The sequence below is a fragment of the Ornithorhynchus anatinus genome, chromosome 1 (assembly GCF_004115215.2).
Source record: "Ornithorhynchus anatinus isolate Pmale09 chromosome 1, mOrnAna1.pri.v4, whole genome shotgun sequence".
In the NCBI taxonomy this organism is placed as follows: Eukaryota; Metazoa; Chordata; class Mammalia; order Monotremata; family Ornithorhynchidae; genus Ornithorhynchus; species Ornithorhynchus anatinus.
The window spans coordinates 150,205,867-150,226,010 of record NC_041728.1 but is presented as its reverse complement, the minus strand read 5'-3'; the positions used below and the strand labels follow the sequence as shown (position 1 = coordinate 150,226,010).

The 20,144-nt window shown below is 41.6% G+C and overlaps 1 protein-coding gene across 1 annotated transcript in view; it reads right to left on the bottom strand.

The window, feature by feature from the left end:
* EPHA4 (EPH receptor A4) overlaps positions 1–19,739 on the bottom strand; it is a 146,923-nt gene extending 127,184 nt beyond the window's left edge. Inside the window, 3 exon segments of the mRNA XM_001506000.4 lie at positions 10,523–11,186; positions 15,040–15,107; positions 19,540–19,739. Of these exon segments, the coding sequence (XP_001506050.2) occupies positions 10,523–11,186; positions 15,040–15,107; positions 19,540–19,630 (823 nt within the window). The 5' untranslated portion in view covers positions 19,631–19,739.
* Between the last annotated feature and the right edge of the window lie 405 nt (positions 19,740–20,144).

Sequence of the window (20,144 nt, the reverse complement as noted above, 5' to 3'; positions counted from 1 at the left end):
TCATAAGTTTATGAAGAATTTACTATGGAAACAGTAGTTGTGAAATTCCTAAATCCTTCTGGACAAAAGCCCCAGAGAAAAAACATTCCAAGCTGAACTGGGTATTAACTAAGCCCAGGATTTGCCCATATTTACCTGCTTTGGTATTATGGAAGAAAAATCAGTATTCTGTTAACCTCTGACCCTCTGGAGCCTAACCAGACAAAGAACCAATCTGAAGCCATGGGAGAGCACAGCCAAATGGCAAACAGCAGGGAATCAATTGTTCAGGAGGCATTTGGCTTTGGAGCAGGCAATTTCATTGGGTCAAACTGTTATTCACTGAAACAAACCATGAAGAGATAACGCCATAAAATATGAACAAGACAGAGATTTTTTTTCCACCCTTGCCACCAAATTGTTAGCTTTATGGGATTTCATGCTGAACACTTTGAAAAAATTCAATTTGCTTTGAAGCACATTAGTCTAACATACTAATTATTGTTTACATTGCCATTTGCCTTCTATTAAGAATGAAATAATTACCCCGTGCTTCATAGTTTAAAAATACAAGCAAACAGGATTATCTGGATAATTAAGACACTGTACTGAAGCTTTGTACTGCTGCCACGGAAAATATCTGCACACAGGAGGAAATGACAATTATCAATCAGCTAACTTCAAATGGTATTTTAAGCATTTTGAGCAATTTGAGATCTGTAACATATTAAGAAAAGGTTAGTGAGATCACCTTGGAGAAGTGTGGGTCTACTTAAATCTACCCCTCGAAACCTGAGACAGATAAGCAGCTGAATTTTCTCATCGAACTAATGACACCAAAGCGCATACCATGCATAGAGTGACTTCTGGTGTTCTTTAATCCTAATAATCCATCCCAAATGGACTTTGAACAGCGCCATCCAACTCTGTCAGACATGTTTGGCTAAACCAAAGCTTTTGCACGTTTCAATGTTGTTTTAACTGACCTTACCTCTGCTTAATTATGTCACGGAATCCGTTGCCATGCCACTTTCTGCCCTGTGAAATTAACTTTGAGCTCAAAACTAATTGGACTTCAAAACCTTTGAGCGGAATCCTCTTCTGTTTATGTGTAGAATGTATATGGCTGTTGCCCTCCTCCCACCATCTGGCTGATTTTTAAGACAGAAGAATAAAAACAGTTTGGTGGGGGGGAAAGCAATACCTGTACATTGCATGTGTCCCAACTTAAATCAATAAACTTTTCCACAAATCCAGCCTAAACAAGTTTGCATTTTGGAAGCACTTGATGAGCAGAAGGGATATTCTAATGCAGGCAAAAGGCAGTGCTGAGGAAAATTGGGGGTGGGGGAAATGAAGGTAAATTTAAATGTAAAAATCTGTTGATGATGATGATGACCATTAATATCATTACTATTATGATACTTGTTAAGTGCTTATTATGTTCCAAGCACTGTACTAAGTGCTGGGTAGATACAAGATAATCAAAAGCCCACCTGGAAATCAGGGTCCAAATTGGAGGGAATAGAACTTTTCAGATGAGGGAAACTAAGGCATAGAGAAGTTAAGTGACTTGTCCAAGGTCACACAGCAAAGAGGGGGAGCCAAGATTAGAACCCAGTCCTCTGACTCCCTCATCCTGGCCTTTTCTGGTGGTCCATGCTACTTTCCTATATATACATATGTGTCATTAAAATGTGGATAGACAGATGTCCTAAGTGAAAAGACTGATTACAATAGTGTTCATCCACCCAAAAGTTACTATAATTCTTACCTCCACCCACCCAAATAGAGTTTCATGCTAAACTATTCAGGTTTCCATTTTGGTGAGGAACTTTCTGAACTTTCTTTAAATCTCTGCCTTCCACTTTCCCATTGGCTTTAAGTATCCCTGGTGGATACTTGCATTACTTTCCAGCAGAATCTGGGTAATTTCTTTCCTAAAATTCATACGAACATCAAAGTAGTCACTGCCCAAGGAGGCTGGGAGTGTCACCAATGTGCAGCTCTTTCCCAAAAGGTCAAACTGAAATGAGCAATGGGCCCCATTTGTTTTGCAGATCAAGCAGGAGAGAATGACAGCCAGCCGTATGGGCAAAGCAGGGAACTGAGGCACAAAAAGAGTCCTGGGCAAATAATACACCCTCCCTCCCCTCCCCACTACCTCTAGGTTTTAAACAAAGCATTCAAATCAAACGGGCTTAATTTGCATGAAATCCAAATCATTGAGCTAGGCATAAGGAGAAGGAGGTTTTGGCTGGGATTCCCAGAGGAAGCTCTTATCTCCTTTGTGAAAGGGGGAAATGGGTGTGCTGCTTTGCATGAGGGTGCATACAAAATATGCAAATGAGGAATCTGCTGCATGCAAAAAGAACACTGGCCAAGCAGCTGACAATCCCCATTCATGACTGAAAACTTTCTGAAGCTCTAATAGGAGGGCAGCAAAGGGGAGAGACATGCATGCTTCTCATGGAGGTGAAATAGCCTCTGAATATTCATAAAATGCCCATCGAGGCATGGGAGTGTTAATTATCTGAAATCCTTAAACTGGGTGATCTCACCTGCTCCCAACAAAATACAGCTAAAGGATGACACGGATAAGATGAGATACAATGAGAGGAATTTTATTCTACAAAAAATTCAAAGGACAGAAACACAAAAGGATGCAGTGAAGTTTGTTCTTCTCCCTAGAGCAACAGAAGTTTAGAAGACCATGTAATTGGGCCCAGATCAATGGCACTTAAAACCGGTACATATCAATAAATAATCTAAGAGTGGATTGCCTATATATTAATTGTATAAAATAGGCAAAAGAAGTAGGCTTAAATTCTTAGAAACACATTCTGATATTTCTTGTGGCAAAGATTTAATTTCATTTAGATGAAAATGTGTCAGTTTCACTAACATAAAGGAAATTTGGTTCATGTGCAGAGCCATCAAATTCTAAAGATTTTTTTTAGATGAATGATTTAAATATGATTTTAAGAGAACCTAAACATGGTTATCTTGCAATCTCAAAACCATGAAGGCACACCAACATAAGAAGTGAAGTATTATCATGTCTAGGGCTGAATCGAAACAAGCAGAGAAATATTTTCTAGAATGGAACGTGTGTCCTTCAAATGTCTGAATTCCAACTGCACAAAATAAGTATAACTCACAAAAGTAATGTACAAAGTTAGCCTTTAAAAAAAAAAAACAGAACAGCTCTGGTAACAAGAAGAAACACTGCCCAGCCTAGCTTTGTAACTGATTTCTAGTCAAGGCAGACCTCTCCACACCTCATGTTTTAGCAAGCTATTTTCGTGAGTTTAAATACTCAGGGTTCCCTCAAAGGCGACAAAGAATTGGCTTAGAATATAATAATTTGATACATTTTAAAGGGAGGAACTCAAAGTTCTTATTCCTTGGTATTTGCTGTGATATCTTTTTATGCAGTCAAAATAGGCATCAATAAGATCTCTACAAAAATCTCTACTGTAGGGAGTGTAAAAGAAATGTAACTGAAGGACGACACATTGAATCCCTTTTTTATATATAAAATGAATTGCTTCTCAATCAACACAGCTTTGCTCAATAGCCACAGAGAGAAAAATAGATATATCATTCAGATGACTGCTTCTCTAGCCCACAGTTAGCAGAGATAGAAAAAAAATAGCAAGGATATAAAACAATACCCTCCAGAGACTAGATTTTCGACATCTTCCTATTTTCTCTAGTACTTCTGAATCCTAAAACAATGCATTAGGAAAACAGGTCAAAAATCTCTGGTCTCTGTTTCTCAAAGAACATGAAATTGGAACTTGGTTTCACAATTCTAAAATTATCATTTTCAATACCAATGCAATTATTTTATATTGTCATTTTTTCAACAAAAAATTTATTTCCTTGTGATGTAGTGTAACTAAATATAACCTGGACCATATTCAGTCATAATTTTTTTTTTTTTAATTAGAATACTTTTCTGCAAAAATAAATTTCTATGTCACTGGACTGTTCTAAAATCAGAATTATCTTGGTAATTATAATGTGTCACCAAAATTACTACTTCTTTCATCAGTAGTATTTATTTTGAACTTGCTCCAAAAATGTTGGTTATTAATATAGTTTAGAAACAAAAAGGTAACTTCCTATAACTCCCAAGAGGAAGCTTCATCATTTTTAACTGAAATAGAAAACAACTGGTTGAAGAGCAGTTTGTTTTTGCCTTTTAGCCCCTTTAAAACTGCCTCATATTTTCATGGCAATGAAAAAACACTACATTACATCTGGAACATTTACTGAACAGAAAAAGGTTTGAGGTGAATTTCTTTTCCTTTTTCCTGACAGGATGACAAGGTCGCAACAAAACAATTATCCTCAGCACCGTACTCTCTGCAAGTTCAAAATGTTGTTAACTCCAGTCATACATTCTCCTTGAGAGGGCATAAGAGTTTCTTAATGCTTTTTTGTTGTTTCACTGTGACTGAACAAAATCATTTCAGAAAATGTTATTCAAGAAATGAAGCTGAAATGAACTTGCAGTTGCTCTGGAAGGCAAAGCAACTGTCTCCTTGTAAACTCGTGACATGTCTCTTGATTCCTGCCTCCTTTAGCGTGTACTACTGAGGGGTGAAAATGGCAAAAGGAAATGTAGTTCTATCCCCTAAAGTTCCCTGAATACTCCATCAGACGATGAGGGTTAGGTCTCACACTATAAGATGCCCCAGCCCCCAAACTGTCTGGACCACTTCTGCCCCCCAATCTTTTGTCAAAGTCCTTAAGATCTTAATCAATCTTTACTCTGACCTCAGGAGCACCAAAGGAAGATGGATGAGGAAGCAGGTGACCTTTCACCTCTCCTTGTATTTCTTCTTCCACTGTCATCCCATTGAAAACACAATTGGGGAGGAACACACTTCCAAACTTTCAACCCTAGGCCAATGCTCCTTTATAGGTTTTCTTCGGCTCTCTTTACCCTGTCTCATGTCTGCCTCAGATCATTTCACCCAAGTCATTCAATAGGGAAATTTATTCTGTTCCACAAAACCGTGAATTAAAGGAAACTGGCTAAACAAAAATATCAATGGGAATATGAAAAGTATGGAAAATTGATTTGGCTCGTCCGATGCAACATTCACCTTAACCTCGGCCTCATAGGATCCCAATGGAGAATAGACTTAACTATAACCTACCCCTTCAAAAAAGTTTCTGGATAGTTGTGACCTTGATTTGGGAATGATGGAAAAACAAAACTCAAAATCCACCAACACTTCAAATACAGTGAGCCCACTTGGCAAGATATACTTTGATTTCAGTGTTTGGTTTCCATTGTAGAAGTCTGCCCTGGGTTCTTGGACTGTTTTAGTATACCTAAGCACCCTCCCAGAGACACATATAAACCTTGGGGCCAGGTTCTGGGCCAGGTTCAAGCAATCCCTAGGGAGCTATAGTTAATAATAATAATAATTGTGGTATTTATACTTAGTATGTGTCAGGCACTGTACTAAGTGATGGGGTGGTTACAAGCAAATCATGTTGGACATGGGGGTGGCAGTCTTAATCCCCATTTTACAGATGAGGTAACTGAGGCACCGAGAAGTCAACTGACTTGCTCAAGGTCACATACCAGGCAAGTGGTGGAGTCGGGATAAGAACCGAGGTCCTTCTGCTCCCAGGCCATGCTCTATCCACTAGGCAATGATGTAGTTGATCTGAAGAACCCTCAAGGTTCTAACCAATTAACAATGATATTTATTGAGAGCGTATCAGGTGCAAAACACCCTATTAAGATCATGGGAGAGTACAGTCAAATTTAAAGTAGCATGGTCTAGTGGAAAGAGCCCATGCCCAGGTGTCAGGGGACCTGGATTGTCATTCTACCTCTGCCATCTGCCTGCTGTTTGACCCTGGGCAGTCAATTCACTTTTCTGTACCTGTTTCCTCCTCTATAAAATGGGAAATCAGAATCAATGGCTCTTCTCCCTCTGCCGTAGACTGTGAGTCCAATGTGGGACCAGATCAGATTACTTGTATCTACACCACCATTTAGTGCAGTGCTTAGCACATAGTGAGCACATAATAATTGCCACAATTAATATTATTAAAGGAATGTGGCTGGGCCTATCTAAAGCCTCCAGGGGACCCTCAATCCATCAGAACTCTTCAGAGAGGACAGGACGGAGCTATAATCAGCCAAGACCCCTAGGGGTTTTCCAGACCAAGAGAGAGCAGTATGGCCTAAGAAAGGCTGAAGTCAAATGTAAGAAACCAAGGCTATCACTTGCTCCACTTAATCCCCCAGGAAGAGTAAGGTCTTGAAGCTGCTCAGAAGGGTTGTAAGATATGTGTGACTGTGGGCAAATCACTTAACTTCTCTGTGCCTCAGTTACCTCATCTGTAAAATGGGGATTAAGACTGTGAGTCTCACATGGGACAACCTGATTACCCTGTATCTACTCCAGCACTTAGAACAGTGCTCTGCACATAGTAAGCACTTAACAAATACCAACATTATTATTATTATATGTCTGAATGCATGAGATATGTCTGCATCAAACAGAAACTCCTTGCCCTTGGTTTTAAAGCACTTATTCATTTTCCCCCCTCCTATTTTACTATGCTAATTTCCTACTACAACCCAGCATGATGGCTTTGCTCCTCTAACAGCAACGTACTCTGTTCTCCTCTGTCTCAAGGCCAACCCCTCATCCACATCCTGCCTCTGGCCTGGAATTCCCTCCTCATTCATATACAGAAGACCATCCCTCTCCCCACCTTCAAAGCCTTATTAAAATCACATCTCCAAGAGGCTTTCCGCAAGGAAGCCCTCACTTACCCTACTCCATTTCCCTTCTACAATAACCCTTGCACTTATATCCTTTATTCACCCCACCTTCAGCCCATCAGCATTTACACACACACTGTAATTTATTTTAATGTCTGGTTGCCTTCTAGATTGTGAACTTCTTATGGGCAGGGAACTATCATATTATTCTCTCCCAAGGCCTTAGTACAGTGTTCAGTACATGGTGCTGAGAAACATCATGGCCTAGTGGAAAGAGCATGGGCCTGGGAGTCAGAGGACCTGGGTACTAATCCCGGCTCCACCACCTGTCTGCTGTGTGACCTTGGGCAAGTCATTTAATTTCTCTGTACCTCAGTGACCTCATCTGTAAAATGGGGATTAAGAGTGTGAGCCCCATGTCAGACAGGGATTGTGTCCAAACTGATTACCTTGTATCTACCCCATCTCTTAGAACAGTGCATGGCGCATACTGAATGCTTAACAAATTACCACAATTATTATTATTATTACTGCCCAATAAATGTGATTGATTGATTGAAAATTAGTCAGGGATCAGGTGGTCTGGAGCATTAAGAGCCAGCAAGATTTGTGCTCTCCACAAAAGGTTCAGGAGCAGCTTCAGGAGGACTGAAACATCCTTCCAAAAATGTGTCAAGACTGAAAAGATGGCTGAACATACTTCTAATCGACAGAATTAAGTGACCACCACTGAGTGTGAAGCTTTGCACCAAACATACAGGAAAGACTAATAAAAGCAAGTTAAATTGTTCCCTACCTTCAGGGAGCTTACAACCTATTCTAAAACTGCCCTTCCTAAATCCCCAGATGGATATTGCTTTCAGAATGACTTCTTTGGAAAAACTCTGAATCATCTTTATAAAGGGTAGTTTACTGAGAAATGTCTAAATGCATAAATTCCCCCCAGTAAGCTTGTTGTGGGCAGGAACCGTGTCTACCAACTCCGTTATATTGTTCTACTGTACTCTCCCAAGCACTTAGTACAGCGTTCTGCCCACAGTAAGCGCTCAATAAATATTATTGATTAACTGATTGATCGAATGATAAGTACTGAGTTGAGTCAAGAAAGGCTCGCTATGGGCAGGGAACATGTCTACCAACTTGGTTACACTGCACTCTCCCAAGTGCTTAGTATAGTGCTCTGCACACAGTAGGCTCTCAATAAATACAATAAATACAATTGATTACTAATGTCAGACCTATGGGCCTAAGGCCTGCCCCTAAAATACTCCCAGAATAGCAATGATTATTTCAATAAAATAAATCATCCAAGAGTCCAATTTCCCCTCCATTCACTTTCCCGTTCATCTTTTTCTCCTCTCTCCACCTAATTTGGAATATAAAAATGTCAAAGAGCCTCACATATAACAATAAATGAGTTATTGGGCTCCGTGACAATTGAAAAATCAATGGCATCAGATACACAAGAGAGCAAGAGAACATTTAGCAAGAAGTGGGAGCCAATGTTTTACATGGTTCTTGACATATAAAGATGTTTAAGGCCCCTGTCTTACAGAAAGAGAAAAGACAGAGTAATTTACTTTAAATGTGGTGTGCTGTCACTGTACTGTTCATTTTTCAATTTTCATTGTGAATATTGTAATTTAGGTGCTGATAAGATGTGCTTATGCTTCTCCTAACAAAAATACCGGAATAAAGAAGATTGGTCTGCAGCTGTTAATTCAAGGACAGAATAATGATACCAAGGAATCCAGATTTTAGTGGGATTTTATAATGCAAACTACCTCTTGTTCCCCTGGGTCAATAGAAAAAGTAGACAAGTGTTCTATTTCTATTATCACTGTCAAAATTTGAATTATTAGCCAAAGGATTTAAAATTACTAGACAAAAGAAAAAGGAGATGATTTGCAAAACTGGGAGAACTTGTCCAATCATCCTACCGAGTAATAGATCTAGAAAAATGAGTTGCTGCAACACTTTGTTATTAATGGCTAGTATATCTGTTATTATTACAAATGTTGATTATTCATATTTTTCTGGTCTGAAATAAGTAAGTAAAACCACAGAGAAAAAATCTACTCCTGTATGGTTGAAATAAAAATGTTCTGGTTATGTCACAGATATCCAGAAATACTCTCTTCTAATAATGTTGGTATTTGTTAAGCGCTTACTATGTGCAGAGCACTGTTCTAAGCGCTGGGGTAAACACAGGGGAATCAGGTTGTCCCACGTGGGGCTCACAGTCTTAATCCCCATTTTACAGATGAGGGAACTGAGGCACAGAGAAGTTAAGTGACTTGCCCACAGTCACACAGCTGACAAGTGGCAGAGCTGGGATTCGAACTCATGAGCCCTGACTCCAAAGCCCGTGCTCTTTCCACTGCGCCACGCTGCTTCTCACTTGAGTCTAAAAAGCAATGAATCCTGGGTTCTTCATTGGTTTAACTAATATTTTAAAAATTACTCATTTAGCAAGAGTAATTTATTGCTTTACTTTGAATGTACTTTAATTTTCACATTTACTTCAGCTCCTCAGACACAAATACTTCTTCTTCATTGGTGTAAGTCTGAGAGATACTTTTGTTCCATTGTTTGATTTAAGTTCATCAAGCTGGAGAGAACCTGATTTCTTGTTCAGCCCAAATATATTGTTTAGGTATTAGTTGCCAACTGCTTTCCAACATAAAAGAGAATAACAGTAATGATAATAACAATATTCATTCACTTATAAAACATTTAATATAATAAGTATCAGAGTGGAACTTTTTTATGGTTTTTTTAGGCACTTACTATGTACCAGGAACTGTACTGAACACTGGGATAGATCAGGTTAGATACAGTCCCTGCGTCATAGGGAGCTCACAGTCTTAATCCCCATTTTATAGATGAGATAACTGAGGCACAGAGATGTTAAGTGATTTGCCCAAGGTCACACAGCCGACAAGAGGCAGAGCCAGGATTAGAAGCCAAGTCCTGACTCCCAGGCCCATGCTCTATTCACTAGGCCACTCTCTTTCTTGTCCAATTTGAGAGAAAAATATTACTTTTCTAGTCAGTTTTACACCTTTATTTGAACTAGTATAAATATGACTTTCAGTCCTTCTCGAAAGCATCAGAAAATAGCTAAAAAATTTGCAACCCAAGAATCCCCTATCTCTAATGTTTCAAAATTATTTAATGAATCACTGAAAACTGGTAAAGTAGAAAGTCGACAGTCATCAAAATGAATCAGTCTTTGCAGACTATTAACATATATCAAGCTCTTGGTACAGTGATCTGCAAACAGTAAAGCGCTCAGTTAATACAACTGAATATAACAAGTAGGATTGCTATACAACCTATATGGAAAATAAATATAGCACATGATAAGACTTCCAAGTTCTCTTCAGTGCATTTCTTTGCTGTACTGCATCAAGCCTCTTTGAGGAGAAAAAGCCCGTTGGAAAAATAGCCTTTCACTTTAAATAAGGATGAGTTAAGAATGTTTCTTCAGTGAATTTATTCGCATTTCAGAGGGCACATCAAGCCAATTCAGAGCTAAGTGCCTGTTAGCAAATGTGTTTGGCCTTCTGCTGATTATAGTAGCATCATTTATTTTGTCAGTATTATCCAAGACTTAGCCCTGCCACCTGGAGCTATTGGAGTTGCTCATTAGAACCCCTCTGTCCCACCACATCCCAGGGGCGGCTAATTACTGGCTTTACTCCATCTAGTCTCATCTCTGATTCAATTATACGCACTAAGCCCTAACGAAAAGTAGAACATGGCTGGTCCTACCTTGACATTCTCCATTGCGCTCTTCGTGCCCAGCATTGCACACACAGTTGCCAATAGGCACCAACCATTCACCATCTGCCCCACAATACATCTTTGGAACATCCTTCTCTTCTGAGTTATTAACACAGGAGCCTCGGACCTCCACTAGGGAGGATGTGTCAGCCCCGGTGACGGTGTCGGGAAACTGAGCCAGGTTGCGAACTGTCAGTGGGCACTTCTTGTAGAACACCCGCACGGATACCAGGGCAATGCAGGCCCCAACATCCTGAAAAGCCAGGTAAAACCCTTTCTTGCTCAATGGCCCCACGTCACGGATTTCGGTGTTTAATTTCATGATCCGGTCACCAATGTCCACTTGGGTGAAGCTTTCATCGGCAGCGATGGTGTCGATTTTAGCAAACTGACTTTCTCTGATGAAGCGTTCTTTATCGTTGTTTGATTCGTAGTAGTAAAGATTGAAGGTCTCCTTACAGGTTCCCATGACACCTGGCAGGCTGTTGCAGTCTCTCAGTGTGAATTTAATCTCGATATACACCCTCTGAGCCCCTTCGCGGGGAATCCAATCAGTTCGTAGCCAATTGTTCTGGCTGGGCTCCATCACATTGCAGACTTGGTAGGTGCGTATTGGAGTATTTTTCTCATCCATAATGCTCACTTCCTCCCACTGTGAAAATTCAAAGGGAGATGCATCATTTGTGAAGTCACATTAAAGCATTGACAGAAAATCGTTCCTCCTTGGTAACACACTAATTTTCTTTTCAGTACCACAGAACGGTCATTAAGTCCAGGCATTGCGAATACTAGGACCCTCCAACAAGTTCCTGAACCCAATCACCACAAGAAATGAGAATGTCTTCGTAGTTAAACATATTTTATTATTTTCATTGATTGACGGAGCACCAGAGACTCTGCCAGCCTTTTATAGGGGACTCTTGTTATTGGATTGATCTGATTAAACAGCTCTTTCTGGAGAGCTCCTACACTAAACTCACCTATTACAACACCTTAAATTTTGAATGGCGATGGTTCAGATTACTGAATTCCAATTACGTGTATTTTTTCAACAGCTAAGCACAGACTAGCAAACTAAGGGCAGGAACGTGCCAAAGGAAGACAATTCAGAGTTAATTAGAAAGAAGTATTCCTATTAGAACCTTTCTCTCTAATACCTAAAAATGCCAGACTTTGGAAGGGAGAGAGGGTGGGGGAAGCATACTGACTTCCAGTTAAATATATATATATGTTATATATATGTTTCAACCCATTCTAATCAATCAACCGTAGTTACTGAGCACTTACTACGTGCAGTACACTGAACCAAGTGCTTGGGAGAGTTCAGTGCTAGGAAATGAACGGTTAAACTTTAAAGACTAAGATCGCTAATATCGTTTATTGTAATGATCTATCAAACTTCAAATGCAATTACTGCAAGTAAAAGTTTGTGAATTTTCTTCTCTTGAAATGTTGAAATTTAAGAAAGCTCAGTAGCATTTCAAAGACTGTCCCCAATGTGCTCACTCAATTTATTTGTGCATTTAGTTAAATTATTAGACACAAGCAATGGAAATGATTGCTCTGACCATGGGGAAATTAAGAAATGATGCAGAAAAGGAATGATGGCAGGCTTTTTTTCATTCTTTCTTTTTCCTTCCTAACAAAAGAATCCTGAAGAAAAGAAGAAGGACGAAAAGTAGAGGAGAATAAGGCATTAAAAAATTGTAGGACATAAAGGACTTTCCCTGCCAGAGGACACAGAAGTAACTTCTAAAGATTCCCTATGAATTCTTCTTTTTTTATTGAAGGTACTGCCTTGATTCACTAAAATGTTATCATATAAGAGGTTGTGATACATAATATTGTATTCTATTTTCTAGTCATTTGTTATCCCCATAAAAGTGCTGTTTTAGTTGGGGAAAAGCGCCAGGATGAATCTACATTTCTGTTCATTCGTATATGACATTTGACAGTGAAAGTGAATCACCAGTACTGTAGTATTTTCCTCATTTCGTATATATTCTTTGAAATTAATATTCCAGTCTAGACCCCTGAATCAAAACTAAGCATGTCATTCCATCTCAGAGCAAGGGCAATGTTTTAAAACCATCCATCAGTATAAAGTACAATGCTGTCTTAGTAACTGGACAGAATCTTTTAATTTTCTATGGCCATTAAATTTGGTTAGGGTAATAACTTGGCCTTGGAGACCATGTTTTTCCATTGCCCTTATCTTCTGATACTCTTTTCTTCCAATCAGTCAATCAATCAATGGTTTTAATTGAGCGCTTACTGTGTGCAGGGTAAGTACTAAGCACTTGAGAGGGTACAAGAAAAGAAGACAAATGAAATGGTAGAGGCTTAGTTTTCTACCCATTTTGTTGAATGTTTGTTTCAAATCACTTTTTTTCATTAACAAAACCATTAAAGGTGGCTTATTTTGCTTATCTAAACTTACTTAAATGTCCTGTTTATAAAGATATAAAATGTTGCCACCACAAATATACCACTGAGCTGTTCAGGTCAGGTACACTCTTCTTTCCAGACTGGTTTACCTTTTAAAATCAAATTCTTCCCATAGCTTCATATGATGTAATATAAACCTTTCAGTGCATAAGGCAGATCATTAATTAATTTTATAATTCAATACATGGATTCCTCCAGGGCTGCTGTATATTCACTAATAGCTAGTTCTATCCACTAGTAAATTTTCATCTCCAGGATTTGCTATTAACTCATAAAGTGCTGCCTTTCTGGAATCCATAAAATAGTTATGAGTTTTACAAAATAGATGATACCAATTTCCAAAGAAGACCAGAAAGTTGAGAAAATTTTGTACTTAGAAAAAAATGACAGGGTGTTCTGTTGGTATATTTCATATTAACCTTCAGCACACTGTAAAAGGTTTTGAAGCACTCCATCTTTTGGCTATTCTTTATCCTGCTCCGTGCTTCACTATTCTCATATGAAACTCACACTAGAGATTAGGTGAAACTAGTCCAGCCCAGTGCAAAACCAAATTCATTTGCTCCTCCTACATGATAGCAGCTTTCAAGGAGGGAGATCCAGGATGAAATGATTGAACGGTGCACCGGCGCCTTCAGCCTTAAATTTGGTAGCCACTTTTAAAGCAGCAGTAGAAAAAAAAGTCTGGCTTAATCAGTGACCTTTCCAGAGTACAGGAGTAACGAGAAGTCTGAGTTTCACTGAGACAAAGCTGTAGCTTTTCCCCAGTCTGAGGATGAGAGCCACTGCCAGTCACAGGCAGTGAATACAACCTGTCCTACACTGCCGTGGGCGTGGCAATCCCTTTCTGCCTTTACAAAATGGTTTGAGAGCTAAATGAGTGAGCTCTGACACAGGCAAACTTGAATTGCAATCAAATTTAAACAGCCACCAATAAGCCAAGACAATACTCTACGTTTTCCCGTCATATGACTAATTCAAAGATCAAATTTGTAATCACCTTAAAGAAATAGTTCAACATCTCAGATTCTAATAATATTTCTTTCTCTTGCCATCTTTTTTTTTTTAAAGTAAATCATATCCATGTGCAATAGGACACATAAATCCATGTGCCTCATTCCCTCGGTGCTAGAATCTGGTAAACCTTCTAAACTGTTAACCCCCTGTTTTGAATCACTGAACTTTAGCGATAGTTTGAGTACCTGTAGAAATATTAAGTAGTGCCAATTGTTTAATTTTAAATTGTGAAAATCCAGATGTGCAGTCCTAATGTTTTTCTATCTGTTTACAGTGACCAGGAAAAAAAAAATCATCATTCATGTTATTCCATTTACTACATCTACATCAGAAGGCCTTCAAAACACTGAGGTAAACAGTAATTTTTTTTTTATTAAAGTGAGACCTATACAATAATATACTACTCTAGCCCCTTAGGCCCAGGTCCAGATCTCTTCACTTTTCATTCAGTACAAACAATGCGCAAACTCAGGCTGTTGGGATGTTTCTGCTTAAGACACGCCTCTGGCATGAGTTCAGATGGCTTTCCCACAGTATAGAAAGAAACACCATTGATTTGGGATTGTGATAGTGAAACAGAAAGCATTCATGCTGCATATACTCAGAACTGAACCTGCTCTTGCGTAATCACATATGTCTTCCCCCATCTATAGTTGTTTATCAATTTTCTTAATCTGGGAGCAGAACAACAATTGCTCTAGAGTTGACCCTGTCAGGTCTTCCACGGCTACATACAAATGTGTTCCCCAATCGCATTTCTTGCCATTATTTTAGTTTTAAACAGGAATCTAAATTCAGGCCTCAGCCAATTTCCTAATTTTAAACCCCTTTCTGCCCTTTTGCTTTCCAGTTCTTCCGTGACAGAACAAGCCAAGGGGAGTATAGGATTTCTCCAACAAAGCGTAATTCACTTCATAGGCCATGGAGGAAATCTGACCTCCTCACCACAATCAACAATAATCGAGCCATTAGGACTCTCCAGAAACTTACTAATCACTTCTTTTTTTACCCTTTTAATCAGATAGTAATTCAGAACTTACCCCTCCTTCTAAAGGACTTGCTATCCATCCAAGCTCTCCCTGAACTGATCTGGAATCCAGCAAGGTAACTGAAAAAAAAAAAAAGAAAGAAAAATAGATTAATTTCCAATCACTAAAAACCAATATTGAGAAACTACTTGCTTGAACGTTTCCATATGTGGGAAGAGGAGTTCATCCAACTCTGATCTACAGTCAAACTTTGTTTCAGTTATGTAAATAATCATTATTCACTCGATCTCTTCTCCACTTTAAATCTGCAATTTTTTATTTGTTTAACTTGCCTAGCAGTCAAAATTCCTCCAAAAGCCTGCTGTTAATCTATTTTGTTTACAAATGAAAAATTCAACATGAAATGCAGAAAAGCAAAGAAGTATAAAGCAGTTATCAAGTTCAAAAGTAATAGATGCATACATTGTACATCACCAAGTGGCAGAGAGCAGAACTGTAGTCATTTTTACAAGTTTCAGCTAACTTTTGAGAAAGGCAAGGCAGAGCTTCAGATTCAAAAAAAGATTCCCCAAAGTCCTAATGAAATGTTTATCTTCCTCAACCATTCTCTGCTGCTTAACATAACAAAATGTGCATGTGAGCCTGTGTTAACTTAAGAAAATGAGTTTCAAACTAGAGGAAGACTCCCTTGATAACAATGTCACAAGATAGGTGGGTAACATCCACAGCACTGAAAACAGTAATAGGTTACCTTCATATTTCGATGAGGATAGTTTTATTGATTTTTTTTCACATTTTAGGAGAAACAAGAGTCTGAATTTTTGGAATTGAATATAATTTCAGTAATCGTACGTGAGTGTGCTACATGAAACTGAGGTATAAAGAAAAGCATCATGAAGAAAGCAAGGAATTGCTCCTGTTCTCTTTGGGAAAGAAACGAGTACAGTTGCCTTGATCATACTAAAGCAATGGATTCCTCCAACTCTTCCGATCTTTTTCCTAGAGAATGCTAGCAAATCTGGAAGTCCTAAGGATATAATATAGTTTACAATGAATAAATCAAAGGCCCACCTAAAAGGAAACACAGGATTATTAACTGACCAACTGGGCCACTTAGGGGGATTGGATGGGTTGCATAGCAATTTTGTCAAAGTAGGCAGCCTTCACCTAAATTTAGGTTACATAAATTGCACCTGAATTCTTACAACCAAAAAAGAAAAATCCCTTTTTTTAATAAAAATCAATCCTTTTCTCTTAGGAATCTGCATCACAGTGATATTTTAAGTACATTTAACCACGTTTTAAAATATAGTTATCTTCCTGGATCCCCGGCTGCCCGTCCCTAACTTCCCCCCTTTCCCCTTCTTTCCTAGAGAAAAGCAGGCTACATCCATTTGGATTAAAGTAAGGTGGATTAAGGAAACAAAGGGAACAATGCAGCCCAATTTACAAAAAAGAAAAAGGGGGAAGGGGGGAGAGCAGGGCAAAAGGGGGGGAGAAAAGAAGACGTGAGGCGAATCAAAAGAAGCAACAAAATGAATTAATTTAGGAAAAATGCTGGGGGGCCGGAGATGGGGGGGGAGAGTGGAAAAGGAGGGGTGCAACGGTTTCTGCAGCAGCAGTGAACGGACCTGAAAGCGGGTTTTTTTTTTTTAATCTGTAGCTAATTCATGGCTCCCAAGTTCAGCACTTAAAAAAAAGGGGGGGAGAAGGAAAAAAAAAACCACAGAAAAAAAAGAGACTGCGTCTAGGCCGGCAGGACGCCGTCTCCTGGGATGAGCGATCAAATCCGCGGGTGAGTTGGGCGAGGTCGGGGTGGGCGATGGCCCTAAACGCTTAGTTCAGTGCTCAATCAATAGGATTGAACGAACGAATGGCCCCGACTCAGGGGGCTCCAGAAGAGCCGAGGGACCAAAAGAAGGTGAAAAGGAAGCACATCTCTCCCCCCACCCTCCCGTGCAGGTGTGCACGGTTCTCCCCGAGGGCCAGCCTAGCTGATGATGCTTTGGCATCTAGCCAAGACTATGTGACTTGTGGCATTTGATCCCCCTCGCGATTTTCCCGCGGCCTCTCCCTCCTGATAGGAGCAAATAAGTTAAATTAACAGATGGAGAGATGCTGGATGATCGTTACCCTGGCGGGAAAGATGGGATGGACACGAGGGTCCAGTTGATTGCCATCTCTTCCTAGTCGGATATTTTTCCTCTTAATTTCTTTCACTTGCACACACACACACACATTCATTCAATAGTATTTATTGAGCTCTTACTATGTGCAGAGCACTGTACTAAGCGCTTGGAATGGACAATTCGGCAACAGATAGAGACAATCCCTGCCCAATAACTGACACGCACGCACACACACACACGTCTTGCCTTTCCAGCTGAGAACTACAGACATCACCGTTGTGCGCAGGGATTGTCTCTATTGCTGCATTGTACTTCCCAAGCGCTTAGACCAGCGCTGTGCAGACAGTAAGCGCTCACTACAGACGTCTAAATGAACGACTACACGAACGAAGGCCTCCCCGGACGGCCCAGGCCGCCTCCTCCCAGCCGCCCTCCGAGATGCCCCAGAGAGAGGGACCGGGCGAGCTCAAGGTCGGGGTGAGGGTGGGTGCAGCCGGAGGGAAAGGGGGATTTGGAAAGGGAAAACTCTCCTCCGACTCCCCGGGTCCTCCTCGGGGAGGATTTTAGGGGTCACTGTAGCTGCGGTCCAGCCCAAACCGGCAGTGAAAATACTACTGAGGGTATTTTTTATGCGGAATTGCTCGTTTCCTTGCGGGTGTCGGTCGGGATGGGGATGAAGGGGAAGTGGGGCCGGGCATAGAGAAGCAGTGGAAAGAGCCCGGGCTTGAGAGTCAGAGGTCGTGGGTTCTAATCCCCCCCCCCCTTCCACTTATCAGCTGGGTGACTTTGGGCAAGTCACTTCACTTCTCTGGGCCTCAGTGTTCTCATCTGAAAAACGCGGGGAGGGAGGAGACTATGAGCCTCACATGGGACAAGCTGATTGCCTCGTATCTACACCAGCGCTTAGAACAGTGCTTGGCACATAGTAAGTGCTTAACAAACACCATCATCATCGTTATTATTATTCTATCCCTACGAAATCAGGTCTCCCTCTCCCTCCAGCACGGTGCTCTGCACAGAAGAAGCGCTCACTAAATACCACTGTACGCAGGGATGCGTGGCTCAGCGGCAAGAGCCCGGCTTTAGGAGTTCGGGGTCATGGGTTCTAATCCCGGCTCCGCCACCTATCAGCTGTGTGACTTTGGGCAAGTCACTTCACTTCTCGGTGCCTCAGTTCCCTCCTCTCTAAAAAGGGGAGGAAGTCTCTGAGACTCATGTGGGTCAACCTGATGACCCTCTATCTACCCCAGCGCTTAGAACAATGCTCGGCACATAGTAAGGGCTTAACAAATACCGACATCATTATTATTATTATCCAGCAGCTCCTTAGCCCGGACGAGCGAGCGGCCAAGAAACTTTGGGGCGGCCGAGGAAGAAACAGCATCCATCGATCCCTCTCTTTTTTTCTTTAATTTTTCCCACCCCCTTTTTCCTCTCCATCCTAAAGAGGCTATTATGGTCGTCGCCGTGGTGGTGGTCAAGAAAGGCAAGGATCAAACCCGGATCAGATTTGGTCCTCGCACCTTTCGGACACCGGTCAGCTCGGCCTGGGCAGGGGCTCGTCTCCCTTCATTGCTGCATTGTATCAATCAAGCGTTTTGGTTGAGCTCTTACTTTGTGCGGAGCGCTGGGGAAAGAGAGATGATCTTTCCCCAGCGCTTAGTACGGTGCTCCGCACAGGGTCAACGGTCCATAAATACCACTGAATGAATGAAGGAGAATTGAAAGCCCCCCCTTTTTCCCCTCGGCTCGGCGCTGGCATGATGATTATAAGCTTAGAGCAGCGCTCAGCCCATAGTAAGCGCTTAACAAATACGGAAAGAGCCCGGGCTGGGGAGTCAGAGGTCGTGGGTTCTAATCCCGGCTCCGCCACCTGGCAGCTGGGTGACTTTGGGCCAGTCACTTCACTTCTCTGTGCCTCAGTTTCCCCACCTGGAAAATGGGGATGAAGACCGGGAGCCCCGAGTGGGACAACCTGACGACCCTGCTTCTCCCCCAGCGCTGAGACCAGTGCTCGGCACATAGTAAGCGTTTAAGAAATATCAGCATTATTATTATTAGAAGCTTTATTTCTTAGGTCCGGGGGCAGAGCCCTAGCCCCGGCCCCTGGAAAAAATTGATCCCGTCCCGATTTGCAGATGGTCCTGAACTTTGGCCCCTCTCGCTCTTCAAACTTAAGCTGACCCGCAACGGGCCCCAATTCTGGGTCTCCCGGGAGCCTGTCCTTTCCCCCCCCATCAATCCCCCCCCTAAAAAAGCCCCCTTCCCGGGTCTCTCCCAAAGGTCAAAGGTCACACCAAGGGCTCTCCATCGCAGGGCTCCCCCCGGGGCCCATCCCTTCATCGCCCAGCACGACCCCGGACAAGGCGGTACCCACCCCCCCAATTAAAAAAAATAAATAAAACCTCCTAAAAGCTCTCACCTTCATTCGCGGGATATATCCGAGAACCGGTCACCCCGTTGCAAATCCCAAAGAGAAGCGAAAAGACGATGAAATAGAAAATCCCAGCCATGGTGTGTGGTTTTTTTGTGTGTATGTGTGTGTGTGAGTGTGTTTTTCCCGGTGGCAGGGCTCGCTCCAGCCTCCTCTATCCCAGTGGAATAAATGCTTAAGTTGGGAATGCAGCAGGCTGGAGACATTGCCAAGGGGGAGGGGACAGAGGGTGACGTCGCCCCGCCGCTCCGGTGCCCCGGGCCAATCACCGGCGGAGACCCACACCTTGTCCCCGGGACACCTCGCCCGCCGCACTGCCTTCCTCCTCCTTCTCCTCCTTTCCTCCTCCTCCTCCTCTTCCTCCTCCTCCTCCTCTTCCTCCTCCTTCTCTTCTCCTCCTCCTCCTCCTTTCCTCCTCCTCCTCTTCTCCTCTCCTCCTCCTCCTCCTCTTTTCCTCTTCTCCTCCTCCTCTCCTCCTCCTCCTCCTCTTTTCCTCTTCTCCTCCTCCTCTCCTCCTCCTCTTCTCCTCCTCCTCCTCTTTTCCTCTTCTCCTCCTCCTCTCCTCCTCCTCCTCCTCTCCTCCTCCTCTTCTC